General features: G+C 33.0%; 2 protein-coding genes and 1 long non-coding RNA gene across 10 annotated transcripts in view; 1 reads left to right on the top strand and 2 right to left on the bottom strand.

The window, feature by feature from the left end:
* The first annotated feature begins 1,596 nt into the window (after nucleotides 1–1,596).
* LOC107489080 (transketolase, chloroplastic-like) lies at nucleotides 1,597–3,632 on the top strand. 8 transcript variants are annotated; one of them, XR_008009224.1, is made up of 4 exons: nucleotides 1,597–2,574; nucleotides 2,666–2,738; nucleotides 3,005–3,028; nucleotides 3,113–3,632. XR_008009224.1 is itself a non-coding variant. In XM_016109859.2 (3 exons), exons 1-3 carry the CDS (start codon nucleotides 2,548–2,550, stop codon nucleotides 3,235–3,237), a joined length of 225 nt encoding a protein of 74 aa, XP_015965345.1. In that variant the 5' UTR covers nucleotides 1,603–2,547; the 3' UTR covers nucleotides 3,238–3,632. The 8 variants fall into 8 exon arrangements, 1 of the variants encoding a protein (XP_015965345.1); XR_008009223.1 differs by lacking the exon at nucleotides 3,005–3,028 and having other exon boundaries at nucleotides 1,600–1,859; nucleotides 1,949–2,015; nucleotides 2,271–2,738; XR_008009222.1 differs by lacking the exon at nucleotides 3,005–3,028 and having other exon boundaries at nucleotides 2,654–2,738.
* Nucleotides 3,633–4,494: 862 nt separating this feature from the next.
* LOC107489079 (uncharacterized) lies at nucleotides 4,495–6,028 on the bottom strand. The gene is made up of 3 exons (XR_002375565.2): nucleotides 5,491–6,028; nucleotides 5,175–5,204; nucleotides 4,495–5,016 (listed from the first exon to the last, which is right to left on the bottom strand). It is a non-coding gene; the product is annotated as an uncharacterized LOC107489079 (long non-coding RNA).
* Nucleotides 6,029–10,996: 4,968 nt separating this feature from the next.
* Nucleotides 10,997–18,091, bottom strand: part of LOC107489077 (uncharacterized) — a 22,419-nt gene continuing 15,324 nt past the window's right edge. The window contains exons 5-7 of the mRNA XM_052261693.1: nucleotides 17,710–18,075; nucleotides 12,440–12,604; nucleotides 10,997–12,342 (exon numbers count right to left, since the gene is read on the bottom strand). Of these exons, the coding sequence (XP_052117653.1) occupies nucleotides 11,230–12,342; nucleotides 12,440–12,604; nucleotides 17,710–18,075 (1,644 nt within the window). The 3' untranslated portion in view covers nucleotides 10,997–11,229. The remainder of the gene's footprint in view (nucleotides 12,343–12,439; nucleotides 12,605–17,709; nucleotides 18,076–18,091) is intronic.

The following is an 18,091-nucleotide window of genomic DNA, read 5'->3' as shown; positions in this document are numbered from 1 at the left end:
GGCTACAGCCGATACCAAGCGACGTGATATTGAGTTCAACATTGGTGACTTTGTTTATGTCAAATTGCAACCTTATAGACAACACTCTTTGGCTGTGCGCAAACATCACAAGTTAGCCATGAAGTATTTTGGCCCTTTTCCCATACTGCAGCGAATTGGTAAAGTTGCCTATAAACTAGAACTGCCACCCAGAGCTCGCATCCACCCTGTGTTTCACGTGTCTTTGCTAAAGAGGTGCGTGGGTAACCCTACTCCAGCCAATATACCAGCCCCATTACTCCTTGATGCCCAGGGTTGCAAGCTGTATCCCCACCTAGTATTGGGTCACCGAATGGTTAAAAAAGATGGCCGTTGGCATGAGGAAGTATTGGTCAAATGGCTTCAACTTACTGATGAAGAAGCCACTTGGGAGCCCTATGAAGATATGAAGATTCAATACCCTCAATTCAACCTTGAGGACAAGGTTGTTTTTCAGGACAGGGGTAATGATACAAATGCAAGAAGGGAGGCCAATTAAAGAACAAGCCACGTGGAAGAAGGTATGAATAGCAAGACCATAACAAACCATTCACGCGGAAAGCAAAAGGATGATGAAAGTGAAAGGTAGTTAAGGAGAAGAAATGATCAGAAAAAAGGGGTGCATGAATTGTGAGCTCATTCTCTCTCTGCTAATTTTCCTTCCTCTGAATTCTTTAATTTTCTTTTCTCCTCCTTATTGAAACTTTGCTTTTGCCAGGTGAGCTGTGAGTTTAATATTACTTGTGGGCCTCTCCTTTGATTTTTCTTTCCTTTTCTTTCTTGTAATTACTCTTGACCTCATACACCAGATACCATTCCTTGTGTTAGTTCTATTGTTTTTATATACTATACATACATTATCATTGGGCATCCATATCATTCTCATTCTAATATATAATTTTAATAAAATTATTTATCTAAAGTGAGACTGATATCAATTCATCAATCATTTCCTATGTAAAGTGAAATATAAAAACTTTTCACTCCATATACACATCAAAATTTTAAAAGTATTGGAGTTTCTCTTATCACATTTCATGGATAATGTTTGAAAGTAAATGTGAGATTTATTATTCTCATAATTATTCTCAATTTAATTTAAATTTTATATTATTTTTAATTATTTTATCAAAATAATTATACAAGTATCAAAATTTTATTAATTTTTTGTTAAGTTAATATCGTGTATCTTAAATGAGACCAACTTTATTTTATTTATTAATTTTAATAAAAATTTTAATTCTAAATCAATTTAATTTTTGTAAGTATGAAAAGTCATACACTCTATTAGAGTTGTTCGAACAAACAGTAACAACTAACAAGTATTTGTTAATGCTATTTGCTACGGTACGATGATAAATTCATACGTACCGATATAATAAAAACGTGGACAAATAACAAAATGCCAAGTAGATTATATTATCTTCGTCAGTAGTTATTTTTTTAAATAAATATATATATATCATATCAATACTTTTACCAAAATATCCTTATAATTTAATAAAAATAAAATTTAAAACAACATCTAATTCATTATTCATGTACAAATAATCCTGCTTATACTCTTCTATAAACCCTAATTTCATATGTTTATTCATTAAAAAAAAAAACACATCTAAAGAACAAAAAATATTCAGAAGAATCATTCTAGTGTTCTTCATCTTTTCTGGATTTTCTTACATCTCTCTCAATTGTCAGACTGAAACTCTCTCTTCTTTCTAAATTGGTTTCGCTATCGCCGACTCGGCGTCACAGGTGCGGGCAACCGATTTTCCTTCTTGTTTCTGGGTCAGTGGATCAAGGATCTGAAAGCCGAGCTTGCTTTGCTCTGTGTTTCCAAGGTGTCTTTGTTTACTTTGATGGGTTGCTTTCTTTCTGAATTGATTTTGGTGGTTCATGGATTCTGACCTATTTCTTGTTCTGTGAAAAGGGGTTTTTGTTTTTGGGTCGGTTGAGTGTGCGTGTGGTGTTTTGCTCTGTTTAATCTTTGTCTGAAGGTGAATCTTGGGTGCTGCTATTCTTTGATTCCTTCTATGTACTCTTTTTTTCTTTATGTTATTTGGTGTAATACTTTCGATGACTCTTTGGGTTGTTTTGTTGTTTCTAAAGTTTTAGTTTTTATTGAAATTTACATGCCAATGAGAGTAATGACACATCAGATTTTAAAAACTAGCAATGACATATCAGAGTTCAAATGTACAGCGTTTTTGGTTAAAAAGTGATTTTAAAACTGAATTTTTGGTTTAAAATAGGGCTTGTTTGGGTGTAAGAGAAAATGGAGAAGCAGGGCACTTTCTCATACTCATCAGCATGAAGATGGGTTTGAGGTTGTTGTTGTTGGTCAAAGCTGATGTAAGAATCCATTAATGCTGGAAGAGATGAAGAGCCTGTGTCATCATAGCAGCTTCTCATGCTATTAGGTTTGCCACCAACTTCTCTGTTCTTGTAGAACACCCTACACAACACCTAATCTTCCTGTATGGACAGAAAAAAGAGTTAATTAGATGCTATCATAGTTAATTTGAACCTATGACTATGCTTCAGAAAATGGCCAAGGTTTGTGAAGCTTCAATTTTTACCATCATTCAATTGCTTCTTTTTCTGTTCTTTTTTGCTGCATCATTGAACTTCAAAGTGTTTGGACTAGTTGATGGAGTACTCCCACTTGCTTGATAAAGCAGATGAGTGTGAGGATCCATACATGCGGCTTGTGTATGCATGTGAGTGTTTCTCTCCTTTTAATCCTTCTATACAATAATTTTATTTTATTTGGAGATAGTGGAGGAATAGTTAAAGATTTAGTCGAATGAAATCAAGAACCTCTATGTATCATTTTAACTAGTGTTGACATGTGATCAATCAACAATGTAAATCATTTGAGCTTAAACATTTTATTGATATGACTTATGCATGTGTTTTGATCTGTGATGTTGATTTTGATTATTGACTTTACATATGTCTGATGGGGATCCATATTACTTCAAAGGCTGACTTTATTAGGAGTCCAGAAGTAGGTGCTTTTTATTTATCTGGTTTCATTTTATAAACCAGATAGGGGCTTTATGTATTTCATGGTAATATTCGGTTTTTGCAGATAATCTCAGAAAGGAAGGTAAGGCCGTTAGAGTCGGTTCATTCGTTTCATGGGAACTTTTCAACGAGCAATCGGAAGCATACAAGGAGAGTGTTCTCCCTGCTGCTGTTTCAGCTGGTGTTTAGCATTGAGCATCGATCACATTTGGGTGGGAGAGAATCATTGGAAGCAATAGGCATTGATCGATTCGGAGCTAGCGCTCCAGCAGAAAAAATATACAAAGAGTTTGGCATCACAAAGGAAGCTGTTATTGCTGCAGCAAAATCACTTATCTAAGATGTATTAGTTTCTTTATTTTTGTTTCTGCCTTGGTTTGAGTTGATGATTACATTTAGAGGGAAATTTGCATGAGGCATGTTTAAAGGGCATTCCTTCACTTGAATAAGGAATAGGTTAGGTTACATTTGTTTGTGATTCTCATTTGAGTTTCTTAGATCAAAGTAGGAGATGAAAGTTTTATGAACTTGTAAGAACACTTTGAACAGTTGAGTTATGCATTTGCCACACGGTCAAAATCAAATATTCTCATTAAATAACATTCATGGTGGTTCATCTTGTTCTCTGATTTGGTATTTCAACGCATAATATCTACACCGCTTTATAGTAAGTAAGGTAGTGTTTGGTGGAGAGACAGAGACTGAAACTGAGAGACTGAGACTGAAATAAATCTCAATATTTTATTTGGTACAAAGTGGGAGACAGAAATTGAAATAAGAATGAAGCTCTAATTTAATTTGTACAAATGTTAAAATTGGAATTAATTAATTGAAATGAAGGTATTTTAGGTATAAAATATTATTAAAATTTCAGTCTCCGTCTTTAAAAGTTTCAGTCTCCTGTATCCCCACTTTTTGAAGGTACTGAAATACTGAAATTTTGGGGACAGAGACAGAAATTTTAGTATCAGTCTCTAAACCAACAAACATGATACTGAGTCTCAGTCTTCCAGTCTCTGTCCCAATACCTCAAAACAAACGCTACCTAAAGGAACATAACTTACAGAAATACCATCCTGTACTTGTAGGAAAAAAAAGATACCACCCAGTTGGTTTTCAAAAGCATAACCAGCTTAACAAGAAAAAGATCTTTCCACCCCCAACATCAAAACAGCACAAACAACCTCCAAGATTTCGTAATCACTTAGAATTCCAAAAAGTTGGAGATTTTAGTTCATTTACCTAGTCAAAACTAGTTCATAGCTCCATGAAAATTAATCTCTTATTCCTCTTGTCTAGTACTTTTTAGCATATAATATCAGTATTTAAAACAAATTATGAAGACTATGAAAATTCCTTTTGCAGTCTCAATTCATATGTACTGTTGTTTGGTGGTGTCTGGTGTGTAAAATATAAAATTATGATTTTTGTTTACAGAAAGAAAAATGGAGTATTTTGCTTGCTGACTTTAATTCCAAAATTATGGCTTGGAAAATATTACAAGAGTGTTACTTACCTCTATGATCAACATTGACAATGAAAACAAATTAATGTATACATCAAACAAATCTGCATGATTCATAACGTATTATCAACTATATTTGATACGGTATCTTTACATCCATAACAGATGTCAGACCTTAAGATGGATTTTTAGCAACTTCTTCGGTGTAGGCACTTGCAACAATCTTTTTTATTGCACTCTTAAAAATGGTGTCCAAATTGCTCAAGAGAAGTTCTTCCAATTGCACTTCTGTGAGATTACTCCAATCAGCATCACTCAATTCATCCACCTCATGCTCCTCCTTGGGTTGGCTAATCCCAACTTCTGAAGAAACCACAGGACTAGATAATCCAAGTTCAAGCTTCAACGCATTAGAATGATCTTAATTAACACTGCACGGGTCAAAAACGGAGGATTCCTCATGACCTGCTGTTGTTTCGAATTTTTCGGCAGAGAATTCATAACTAAGGCAAAAATTAAGATTGACATGGAAAATTCAGAGTAGTAAATTACTAAGTTCACAATATATTATAACGCTTTGCATCAATTCATAGTTAAAAGTTAAAACAAACAAGAGGATTATAATGCATTGCATGTATTCAATAACAGAAAAAATTACTACCTGCAACCTGTGATGTGTAAGTGTAACTTCCTGAAACATTAAGATAGATAAAAAAAACATAAATAGATATGTATATTATTAATAGTAAATTAATAAAAAGGCACTTCTCAGAAACATTGATTCATCAATCTCAGAGTTAAATTAAGCATCCCCAATTGAAAAAGGTCGAAAATTTGAAGTACCCGGATAAATTGGGTCGCGAAGCAATACTTGAGATTCAAGCAGTGATCAGAAAAACGACAAAAGAAATTGAAGAAAAAGTCTATGATTCAAGATCCTATACCATAAAAAAATGGAGATAGAAAAATTATCTTACCATTATTCTTGTTTGTTAATCTCCACCACGATCACACCTCACACCATCTCATTTAATTAAATTTCCAATTAAACTTAAAAAAAAAGTTATCTTACCAGATCATATGTACCAATTAGAAAATGAGCAGCGCCTTAAATCCAAGGTCGCGCAAACAATTACATTAAAAACATGAACAACCAAGCCTTAATAATTATCCACTTAAGAGAATAATTTGCCTCATAAATAACTATAATCATAAAACACTCATTCATAGTTGATACACTGAAATAGAACTGAATCTCATTACTTAATTGACTAAGCTTGATCACAAGGAAAAGAAATATTACAAATCAAATCCCATAATAATCCAAAGCAACCATATAATGCGGAGAGGAGAGGGACGGAGAACGGCTAGTGGCTGCTGGAGCGTGCTGCTATGCGTGAAGACCGACGGAGAGGAGGTGCGGCTACGAGAAAGAGAGAGGGTGACGATAAAATACGGTTGTCTGGTAGGGGGATTAGGGGAAGATTACTCTTTAGATATATTTTTTTTTTTTGTATGAATGGGAAAGGAGAAATTAAATTAGGGTTCATTAGAAATAAAGTAAATTTGTAGTGTATATGAATAATGAAATGTATTTTGGTTTTGATTTTTAAATTGATTCAAATATAAAATTATAAAGTAAAGTTAATTGAATTTTGATTAAATTTAAAAGATTAGGGTGATTTTTGTCTAATAGAAAAAGAAAAGGATATTTAAGTCTTTTCATTAAAATTAAATAAAATTTATTTTTTATTTTTATTAAAGTATAAGAGTGATTTAGTAAAAGCATTGATATAATTTGTATTTAAAAAAAGAAAAATTAATTATTGATGTGAAAAATATAGTCTACATATCTTGTTCTAATTTGTCCATATTTTATTATATCGGTACATATAAATTTATTATCATACCGTAATAAACACCTTCAAAGTACAATGTACAACCCAAAATTGCCAATGTGTTCAAAGATTCATTCCAGCGATAGTTAGATGCTATAGGGATTTTGAACTTCACATAGACAATATTCAAAGATGCCAACATCAAAGATTGTGTTCATGGACCTTTCTAACAACGAGACGATCGGAGACGAGTTTGGGACAGCACTTTATGAAGGCTCTAGTTTTGGGATCATGGTAATGGACAACTCTAAAACATGGGTGCTTCCAAATGTTAAGACTACACAATATATTAGAATTAATTATCATTTATTAAAATTATTTAGTATATTTGAATATTTATTATAAAATATTATATCTTACGATTTTTTTAACATCTATAAATATTTTTTATATTATATCATTTTACACCACTTGAATACAATTCAATAATACTAGGCTGGGTTTGGTAAAGCTTTTGCTTTTTAAAAGTAGCTTATGAAAGCTGTCCTTTAAAAGACAGCTTTTTAAAAGCTGCAGCACTTACATTTGGTAAAATCAAATTAAAAATGGCTTTTAATAAGTACAAGCACCATAATTATGTTTGGTAAAACAGCTTTTAAAAGTTGAAAAAATTATAATAAACATGTTTATAACAAAAAAATAAATTTTTTTTCAAATTCTTTAAAATAATTTTATATAATATTTTAAAATAAAATAATGTTAAACTACTCTTATGATTATATATCTATATTTACATATGTATATACATGTTGTTATTATAATTTGGACTAATGCTCATGCAAAAAAAAATTTATGATTGGTTTTCATCAACCTCTTCCCGTTTCAAAGAACAGAAAAAAACAAACAAACATAATAGATCTACTGAAAAAATACAAAATTAACGCAAAAAAATAATATAAATAGATAGAAGTTCATACCTAATATGTGATAGAGATGTATTTGTGTTGAAATTTGTGAAGATTAGGTTGAAAAATAAAAAATATATGAAGATTGTGTTAGATTTTATGAAGGTTAGGAAGAGAAGTTAGAAATATATGAAGATTTTAATAGCAATATAATAGCGGGAAATATGTGCGGGAAAATGAAAAAAATTTGGTAAGCATAAGCCAGCTTTGAAAAGCTCCCTCCTGCTTTCAAAAGCACCCCTAACTTTTAAAAGCCGCAAGCACAAGCACTTGAGTTTTTTAATTTACCAAACGCAAAATGACGTGCTTGCAAGCACCTCCTGAAAAAGCTTTACCAAACCCCGCTATAATCACTTGACTTAGAGAGTGTTGTGATGCACCAAGTTGGGCATCTTCTCGGGCTTCACACTCCACCAATGACAGCGAATCGGTTATGTTCCCTTATATTGGTGCGTCGCAACAATGGAAGGTGGAGTGACAAAATGGTGTTGTGACTGGTAGGGGATTCATTACGGCATGTTTGTTTCTTAGATTCGCTTCCATGGTTCTGTTCTAAATTCCAGTTATCTTGTGCACTGGAAAATCCATTTCATTATAGGTATGACAAAATGGATAATATTATGGAAACAAAAAAATAATAAAAAACTTATCTTATTTAGTATTTATTAATTATTATCGTAATTAATTAATACTAAATAAAATAAATTTCGACTGATTTTAGTTAAATTTTTTTTGTTACCCAATATTTTCGTGCAAAATCAATGTGAATCAATTGTATTTTGGAGGTAAAATATTAACAAGACATATAAACAGATATTGTACTTTGGATCAGCTGCATATGAATTTTTATCAAAAAAAATATTTATGGACATTAAACTATTGTACTGTCTTGACATATACTTATTATTTGATTTATGGTGTGGCCTTCAATTCGAAAATTAATTACAATTTTTTTACCAGAAACAATGAGATAAAAGCTCAATTTGGTCTATTTAGCTGAAATTACACTAAATGAGACTTGCTTTTGTCTCTTCCTATCTATAAATTTCAGTTCATTAAACGATAAACGATAAAATTAAGTATCAAATTGAATTTAACACCTTTAGTGTTATGTGAGCTATTAAACTTTTATCGTGACAGTTAACTATACACAAATATATTTTGTTAATGGAATATTTAATAACAAAAAAAATTAATCAAAAATAGTCAAAAACTTGTTTTATTTAATATTTATCAATTATTACAATAATTAATAAATATTAAATAAGATATATTCTCACTGTGTTTTTTTGTTTCTTTTGTATTACCGTTTTGTTAACCAGACACATAAGTAATTAACTAAATTGGTGATAGGCAAATCAACTTAATTAACAATTACAAAACTCAAGAACCAACCTAAGTATGTTCAAATTAAAGAATCCAAAATTATTATCAAGTGATGAAAATCATAAAACCAATTGATCCTTATCTCCAAAAACAATCAATGGGATGGAAAATTACTATTGCTTCTGATTATCATAAGTGACACATCGTGGATAGCTATAACGATTGGGTAACTTTGTCTTTCGTATATTTTTTCTACATCACAATAGCATGCGCCATGCAGCATAGCTCAATCTTATTAAACATGTCTCGGTAAAACACACTTTATATTCAAATAATGACATTGTACACTACAGTTATATGTACGAGTTAATAAGGAAGCAGAACTAAACATATAATAAAGTACAGATTGCTTCACATTCAACTCTAAATAATTATAATATATAATAATAAGTAAATTAATTTGACCAAGATTTGATATCCTATTATGCTTTGGAATAGAGGAGACTTCTCTTTGGCATATTTTAAACACTATATGATCAAATATTTTTATAATTAACTATGATTTAACAACTTGATCACCATTTAATTTTTCATTTCAATAATGCAGCGTTGATCATGTATGTATAGAGGTATTATTTAGATTAACAAGTGCCCCAAGGATTCTAAAATGATCTTATGACTTATAAGCCCCTAAGAAAAAAAAATAACAAATGCGTCCTTAAAAATTTTTTATAAGACTTATAGATCTCATAAGAAAAAAAGTTCTTGAGGAATTGCAATGATGAATTTATAGATTTCGGACAAAAAGATGAATTATATATGTCTAACATTGCAATTCTTCGAGGACTTACTTAATACTTTTTCTTTAAGAAACTTGTAAATCAATATAAAATTTTCTCAAAGAATTACTTAATTATTTTATACTTTTTCTTTAAAAATCTATAAATCCATCACAAAATTCCTCACAGAAGGAAGTTCCAACAGGAGAAAACTAAACAATAAACACAAATTGATCTTCCCTTTTTCCTTCTACTATGGATATATTTGGCAAGAACATAATTGAAGTCTTCTACATCCTTTTGACCGTTCAAAATTTACTGATGTTGTTAATTTATTTTTTTTCCTCTTTTATTTTTTATCTTCTTTCCACTACAGCCATTCAACAATGGTATATGAATCCAAAATAGGTATTAGATATCAAATTTCGAGAAAAGATAATAAAGAGAATAGTAAAAGATAAGTACTTGTTTGGGTGTCATTATTTTGATAAAAAAAAAATTTTCAATGAAAAAAATCTTTTTTATTTTTTAGTGTGTTTGGCAAATTTTTAGTAGTAAAAGTAAAAATACTAGAAAAATAAAAAATAAAAACATCTTTTTTGAGAAACTGTAATTTATATCTTTTTTTAAAAGATCTTTTTTTCTTAAAAAAAAGATGTTTTTCATGTAATAAATAAATAAAAAAGTACTTTTATATTGTTATACCCAAACATAATTGATAGATAAAAAGATCTTTTTAGATGAGATATTCAAATATAAAATTACTTTTACTTTTCCATAAGATCTTTTAAAAAAAGATAACTCAAAAAAATATTTTTTCTTAGAAACTCACCCAAACAAGTTCAAATAAAAAGAAAAATGTTATTTGTAAACCTAAAAAATAGGGTCAAGACCCTCTAAAGTGAATAAGTTAGTAATGTGAAAAAGTAAGAGCTTAATCCTTTTTAAATTAAAATAAAAGAGCTCACACATAATAGAAGTTATTAATTTAATGATAATTAATCCCTCATTATATCACTTTACCAATCTACTCACTTTAGATGATTTAAATTCCAAAAAGAAGATAGGATCTAACCAGCTTTTGGATACAAATAGCATTAAATCGGTCATACCTCATCCAATGTATTTACCAACTTCAACCCCATGATTTCGGAACTGAATATGGATCCATACATGCCACTAATTCGCAGAAAGGCCTAATAGGCTAATTAATAGAAAGCATTTTCTCATATGTTGCGTTGCATTGCTTAGAAGGTAGAATTCACTATCCAGAAACAGCATTAATAGAGTATTTTTGTCTTCCATTTGATCTTGGTAAATTAAAGTTGAAGTGTTGTTAAGATGTTAACCATTACGCTTTGTTGGTAGAAGAAAAGATCTTTCGGCTCATCATGTGTTGTTCAGCCGTTAGACACATCCAAAAGAATGCATTCATTTCCCGGATAAATAAAAGAGTAAAATATCGTTTTTGTTACCATCATTTGGAATAAATTCTATTGTGTTTCTATCGTTTAAATCGTTATATTTGTATCCCTAACGTTTGTAAAAATAATTTAATGTTATCATGCCCTCAATTATACTATCAAATCATATTGTTTTAACTAAACATCGACTCAAGTGAATCCTTGATCAGTGAAAGCTTATTTCAAGTTAACTACATGTTATTTACAAGTAAGACTTAGCTCTTGTCATAAGAACACAGAGAAGTAAGTCGATTTGTTGCAGAAACTGCAAGCCTGCAACTCAGCTTGTTATTCTAACTAACATCCTAGCCAGACATTGTACAGTATAAAACATCTGCCAATTAATTAGTAGTTCCAAAATATCTGGTCTCTCCGGTAATATCTTTTAAGATATTTTTGTACTAGAACCCTGTAAGTCCACTGTCTGTGCGTCTTGAACTCCAAAAATGCTTCTGCACTCGTATGAAAGTCCCCTTTACCAAAAGCCTCAAACACAAGTGGATCAGTTAATAATTGCGGAGAATGATCCAAGTTCAACTTGTTTAAAGCAAAGTACAGGTTTTTTCCAAGCTTTTTATCCAAGTATGCATCAACTACACAGCCATATATCACCAGATCAGGGATCACTTTCGCATCTACCATATGTTCGATGCTGAGGTGAAGGTCCCAGAACAAAGACATCCTTGAAAAGGCCAGAGCACGAATATTAAAGGTTGTAACGTCGGGCCGGAATCCAGCTTCCACCATTCTGAGAAATTCTCGCTGCAAGCTTTTCATTTTAAAATTGGCAGCATAAGAAAGTAGCATAAGATTCCATAAAAGGTTCCCCACATTTTTCCTGCCTAGACCCACATCTCTTAGGAACTCACCCAAATGATAGAATTTTCTCTCCCTTATATATGCAGAGGCCATGGCCCTGATTGCTTCCTCGTTTATCATAAATCCAGATCTCTTAACGCGTGCATATGCATTCTCCATCTCTTTCAAAGAACCAAAAAGACAGTAATACAAAAGGAAAGCATTACCAGTCTTGGAACCAATACGGAAACCCCTCGAAACCATTTCCTTTACAGTTTCTTCCATCAACTCAAGCTGTCCTCCTCTTCCAAAGCATGAGATAGCCAAAGAGTAAACATGAGGTAATATGCCAAAATTTCTCCAACTGACATAATGTAGAATCTCAAGCACGCCATTGAAATTCCTGTGCTTTTCATAACCATCAAACAATTTCGAGATGAATTTAATTGATGGTACAAAAGAACTGTTAACAAGTTGCTCCCATATAGTGTGCGCTTGAGGAATGAAGCCACTCTCTGCATAGTATAACATCTCTGCAGACAAAGTAGACATTTTGGGCAGGCAATCATCAACATTCATATCATGAAAAACAATGTCAGATTTTTTTGCAAAGGAAGAACGGTCTCGATAGCCGTCCAGGCCTTTACACCGCAAGATTACCTGTTCAAATAACATGAGAGGAAAAATGTCAATTGGCATAAAGGGTAGTTCTTTAGTCTTTACATAGTTATGGCCCATCTCTTTGCGTGGCACATACCAATTTGCGGATCCCAATTCGCTGTTCTTTTGCGACCACAGTGACAGATGATTGGTGGCAACAGAAGAAGGCTGATACATTCCAAGAAAGTGAACCAGCAGCCATGGACCAATGAGAGAAAGAGACATGAGATGAAGGATCATGAGGAAGAAGCATAGGGCTGATCTGATAGTGAAATTGTGAGAACAGAGAAAGAGTAACCCTGTATAAAATTATCCTATTTAACACTGGATAACTCCAAAAAATTCATATATTGTGTAACAGAAACATGTTGAAATGCAAATAGTTATAGCATTAGCACAAAATGAAGTATTGGCAAATTTGGTTTATACATAGTTCATTGAGGATTTTATGCTTTATATTATTTCATTCAGTTATTTTTATAACATATTCTTCGTCATATATATTCATCGAAGAACTGAAACAGAAGGCATGTTTACAAAATGAGGTATTTATGATAAAAACTATTGATAACCCATGGGATTTTGGAAAAGGAAAATGGGGTTAATTATTGTTGTATAAAACTGTACTGATTTAGTTGACTTACTTCACTGGTTAACCTTTATAAAAATTTGAAATTATGCTGAAATTTTTGTTAAAACTTTTATATATATTTTAGTTACTATTTTACTATAAAACGATTCTTTCAGTTGAACCACGGTTGCACCGGTTGGACCAATAAACCAGTAACTAGAATAGTTCGATGACCGGTCCGGTTTTAGAACCTTGGTGAAAACTTTTTTTTTTCATTGGAAAAAGATCTTTTTCTATCAATATAATGGTATCTAGGGGTGGCAAGCAAGCTAGCCTACCCCACCAAAAGCCCGCCAACTCCACCCCGCCTAGCGAGGCACTCCCAAATCTCTACCCCTCCCTGCCTAACAACGGATTCGCAGGCCGGCGGGCTAAGCTCGTTTATTCTCTCACTTCGCTTTTTTTTTTCCGAAAAAAATTACTAAGCCATTAAACATTGGCATAAAAAGTCAATTCACAAACATTTTAATAAACCTATGATTTCTAAATTCATATAATTCTCAATTTCTTATAAATGTAATCTTCAACCAAGCTTTTTGAACAAAATAATCAAACAAGCATTGTACAAATCAAAATAAGCATTGTCCAAAGCATCGAATTAAACATTATCCAAATCTCTAATCAATCAAACATTATCCAAGTTAGAACTTGAGTAAAATACAAACATTCCAAATCAAACTTGTGAATTATGAGCTTGTGAGTAGGGTTAGGGGTGAGATGGGTAAGAGGGGAGCCTAATGGGAGTGAATTGTATTTATGGATAGGATTATTTGTTCCGAGCTGGGTAGTTGGGTTTATGGATTTAGATAGTTTTCGTTTTAGGCCTTAAAGCAAAAACATAATGGTGGGCCCACTGGACTAGCCCGCCCCACCCCACCGAAGCCTACCAAAGCCCGTGGGTTAGGCAGGGCAGGTTAGGTGGATTTTTCAAAACTCTAGCCTGGCCAGCCTTTTTTCGTGAGTTAAGCGAGCCGGCTTGACGGACTTCAGCCCGTTTGCCACCCCTAATTGTGAGACCTTTTAAATTTTAGCCCAGGTCAAATTCAACAACAGACTAGACGTAGTGCTTGAAAATAAGTTTATAACAAGCTATTGGTCAAACTCAAACTAACTAACTGCCTTACAAATCTAACCTATATTCTAATCCTTTTTCTTCTCCATTCTCTACAAACACTAATCAAATAGATCAAATTAGTAAGGTGAACAAATAAAATGACACATCATAGAAGTTACAAATTTGATAATTAATTTTTTATTTTGTCATTTTATAATTCCGTCATCCTTTTCCAACCATGTAACACAGACTCACGCTATCTTAGAGTTCCACAAAACACATTTGGAAAATCTTCTCTAAATCAGTGGTATAGCTATCGAAATCATGAGTATCAGCATGTAGGTTCCAAATCCTTGGGTCCCTTAGTTATTGTTCTCTTGAGAAATGACCAGGTTTTGCTCATTCCTCGAAAGAAGTTTTTAGCTCGATCTCTTGGTTGGAGATGGATTTATTATTGTACGCAGTTACAGAAAATATGAAGGTAAAAAAGCTAGTATTTAGTTACTTTAAGTTAACAATTTTTAAGATGCAAAATATGAAAGTAAAAAATTAAACTGATAACTAAAAATAATATGACGCCATTGTGCTCTGTCATGTATCATGTCTACAGAGAGACCGTTTACATGTAGATCTCGTTTGACCACCTCATGGATAGTTTTCTTAGATCTTCCTCTGCCTTTTGCCCTTTGTCCATCTTCCATCTCATCCACCCTCCTGACTGGATGTTCTATCGGTCTTCTTCTCACATGTCCAAACCACCTGAGACGCGATTCAACCATCTTTTCCACAATGAGTGCTACTCCAACTCTCTCCCTTATATCTTCATTCCTTATTTTATCCAATCGCGTATGACCACTCATCCATCTCAACATCTTCATCTCTGCAACACTCAGCTTATGTTCGTGCTCCCCTTTAGCCGCCCAACACTCCGTACCATATAGCATAGTGAAAAATGACAGGGCAGTAGGACCTGATAATATCCCGATTGAGGTTTGGAAGGGTCTTGGAGAAAAAAGCATCAACTGGTTAACCAAACTTTTTAATGAGATTTTAAAGTCAAAGAAGATGTCTGATGAATTGAGAAAGAGCACGAGAAAGAGCACCTTGGTACCTATCTACAAGAATAAAGGGGATATACAAAGTTGCGAAAACTATAAAGGGATTAAGCTTATGAGTCATACTATGAAGTTATGGAAAAGGGTGATAGAACGAAGGTTGAAAAAAGAGACACAAGTAACAGAGAACCAATTTGAATTTATGCCAGGCAGATCTACCACTAAAGCGATATACCTATTAAGAAGGATGATGGAGAGGTATCGTAGTAATAAAAGTGATTTACATATGGTGTTTATTGATTTGGAAAAAGCGTATGATAGGGTACCAAGAGAGATCTTATGGAAGGTTTTAGAAAAGAGGAGAATAAGAATCGCATATATTCGGGCAATTAAAGACGTATGATGGGGCCACAACTAGTGTGAAGACTCAAGGTGGTGTGACAGATAAATTCCCTATTAGTATAAGATTGCACCAGGGATCATCCTTAAGTCCATACCTTTTCACATTAGTCTTGGAAGTACTCACAGAGCACATTCAAGAGCCTGTGCCATGGTGCATACTTTTTGCCGATGATATCGTCATTATGGGAGAGTCAAGGGAAGACCTAAATAAGAAGTTGGAGTTATGGAGAGAAGCTTTAGAAGTGTATGGTCTGCGCATAAGTCGTAGCAAGACGGAATATATGGAAAACCCCAATATAGAGGTGAAGATTGGAGAAAACATCCTACAAAAAGTTAAAAATTGTAAGTATCTTGGGTGCATCATACAGGATAATGGAGAGATTGAACAGGATGTAAATTATAGGATCCAAGCAGGTTGGTCAAAATGGCGGAGTGCATCTGGTTTTATATGCGACAAAAAAGTGCATCTAAAACTTAAAGGTAAATTCTATCGCAGCGCTAAAAATAATAACCAAAAACAATAAATTTTGCTAACCCTATAACATTTCTCATTGTTTTTTATAGACAACAGTTTCTGTTTGCAGATCTTATCAATCCTAAACACCCCACAGAACAACATGGTTGTATAATGTCCACTGTTCTCCTACTGCAAGTTCATTCAGCAACCAAGACATTGTTAACTACTAAACATAATTTAATTTCTAAACTGTGTAACTGACAAAACATGAAATGGAAACTCATTACTTTCAGCAAACTAGAGAAGAAGAAAGAAAAGGAAAAGAAAAAGGAATAAGCCAAACTAGTAGTGCATGGTTGCCAACCAAGACTCTAGAGAGTTAACTCTCGAGTTTACTATTCACATCTACCGTGCTATAGTAACCAAAGCAAGTGAAACAATGAAGGGAACCAAAAAAAATGTCAAAGCTGAAAGGAGAAAAAAAAATGGAACCCAGAATGAAATCAACTATTTAATTGGTGTGACTAATGCCTCAACTATATGTTCGATTCATGCAAGAAAAAGGAAAAGGAAGAATTATCATAAATCTCAAATGTTTACACCAAAGTTCTGAAAAACGGACCGGTCATCGAACCGCTTTAGTTACTGATTCACTAGTTTACTGGTTCAACCATAGTTCAACCGCAATAACCGTTTTATAATAAAATAATAAATAAAATATAAATAAACACACTAAAACATAATTATAATCTAATATAAACTTTAAAATATCACCCAAATTTAAAGCATTACATCAACTAAAGTCATATGATCTTAGTAAATCTGCAACATATTAAATTCTCTCAACAATAAAGCTAGATACAAGAAAGTAGCAAACATTAAAGACCATACGCTATCATGGAACTACATTCTTCTAGTTAGCACAGAGGCTAAAGAAAACTTATATCAAGAAACTTGTAGAAATGAATCCCAATTATATATTGTAGTTAAAAGCATGTAGGAACTGATTGTACAGAAATCAGAGTTTCCAACTTAAGAGACTAATTCATGAGCTGTTAGCATACATTGAAACAAGATAAGTAAAGAAAAAGAAAAGTAAAGAAAAAAGAATTTCACATGTGACTTCTTTTATAACAAATAACTCTAAACTAAATTGAATTGAAGGCCCTGGACAAAACCTAGTAAGAATTTGCAAGCTATAATTGGAAGAGAACTCTACTATTAATCAAAATCTTTAAAAGTATCCTACCGTGTATCCTACCAATGCTACAAAATTCATCATCATAGCTTCTGATTAGATTCAGTAAGCAATGCATTCAATAAGATGCAAAAGGAAACTGCAAACAAATATACTGCCCAAATGCAAGATTAAAAAAAAAAAAGCTGTTGACAGCTATTTCTATCATAATTTTAGCACTCATACAAAAAAGCTGCTTGAATAATTGGGGTTTACTGCGAGCAAAATTAAATTAGGTTAACAAAGGAGATTAAATTATCTGAAAAAACAAGCAAGATTAAATTGGTCCACTTAAATTCTGCTTCAAATCATTCAGGAAAATGAATATCCTAAACCATACTGATCCAAGCAAGCAAAGAAGAGGAACCTCTCTGAATCTGAACAATTAAAAAAAAAATAAGAAAGAAAATAGCCATTACCGAATGAGCAGTGAGCAGAGTATGAATCTCAATAAACTAAGCAAGAAGACAGAGAAAACAGGGATAAGAAAGAAATAAAAAACAAAAATAAAATCAAGAAAACATAGATTACCTTCGGTCTGAGAAGTGAGCAGAGTATGAGGGAGAGGGAGCAAGAACGCCGGCGGCGATGTACGACGGACAACCACGGACGATGGGCGACGAACTTCCGAACTGGAGCTGGCGATGCGACACGAAGAAGTTGGCGAATGAGCAGAGGCGTTGGAGAACACAGCAGAGGGGACGGTGGAGGACGACTAAACGATGGTGGGATGACGGCGGTGAGAAGAGCGGCAGCGGCGGTGAATGCTAGGGTTTGTCTCCTCTTTCCTTTCTCAGAGAGGGAACAGGGAAGAGGCGAAGAGCAATGTCTTTCAGAAAGATGAAGGGATGAATGGATGATGGCTCGTGTCACTCTGCGAGTGTAAGGCTTCAATTCCTGTTTTTTTTTTTTT

Source organism: Arachis duranensis, chromosome 5 (genome assembly GCF_000817695.3).
Source record: "Arachis duranensis cultivar V14167 chromosome 5, aradu.V14167.gnm2.J7QH, whole genome shotgun sequence".
Classification (NCBI taxonomy): Eukaryota; Viridiplantae; Streptophyta; class Magnoliopsida; order Fabales; family Fabaceae; genus Arachis; species Arachis duranensis.
This window is presented reverse-complemented; position numbering and strand designations above follow the sequence as displayed.

Coding starts and splice junctions, on each gene's coding strand:
- LOC107489080 (XM_016109859.2), top strand. CDS start 2,548: ATGACTATGCTTCAGAAAATGGCCAAG. Junction 2,575..2,665: donor TGCTTCAGAAAATGGCCAAG/GTTTGTGAAGCT, acceptor TGTTTGGACTAG/TTGATGGAGTACTCCCACTT. Junction 2,739..3,112: donor CATGCGGCTTGTGTATGCAT/GTGAGTGTTTCT, acceptor CGGTTTTTGCAG/ATAATCTCAGAAAGGAAGGT.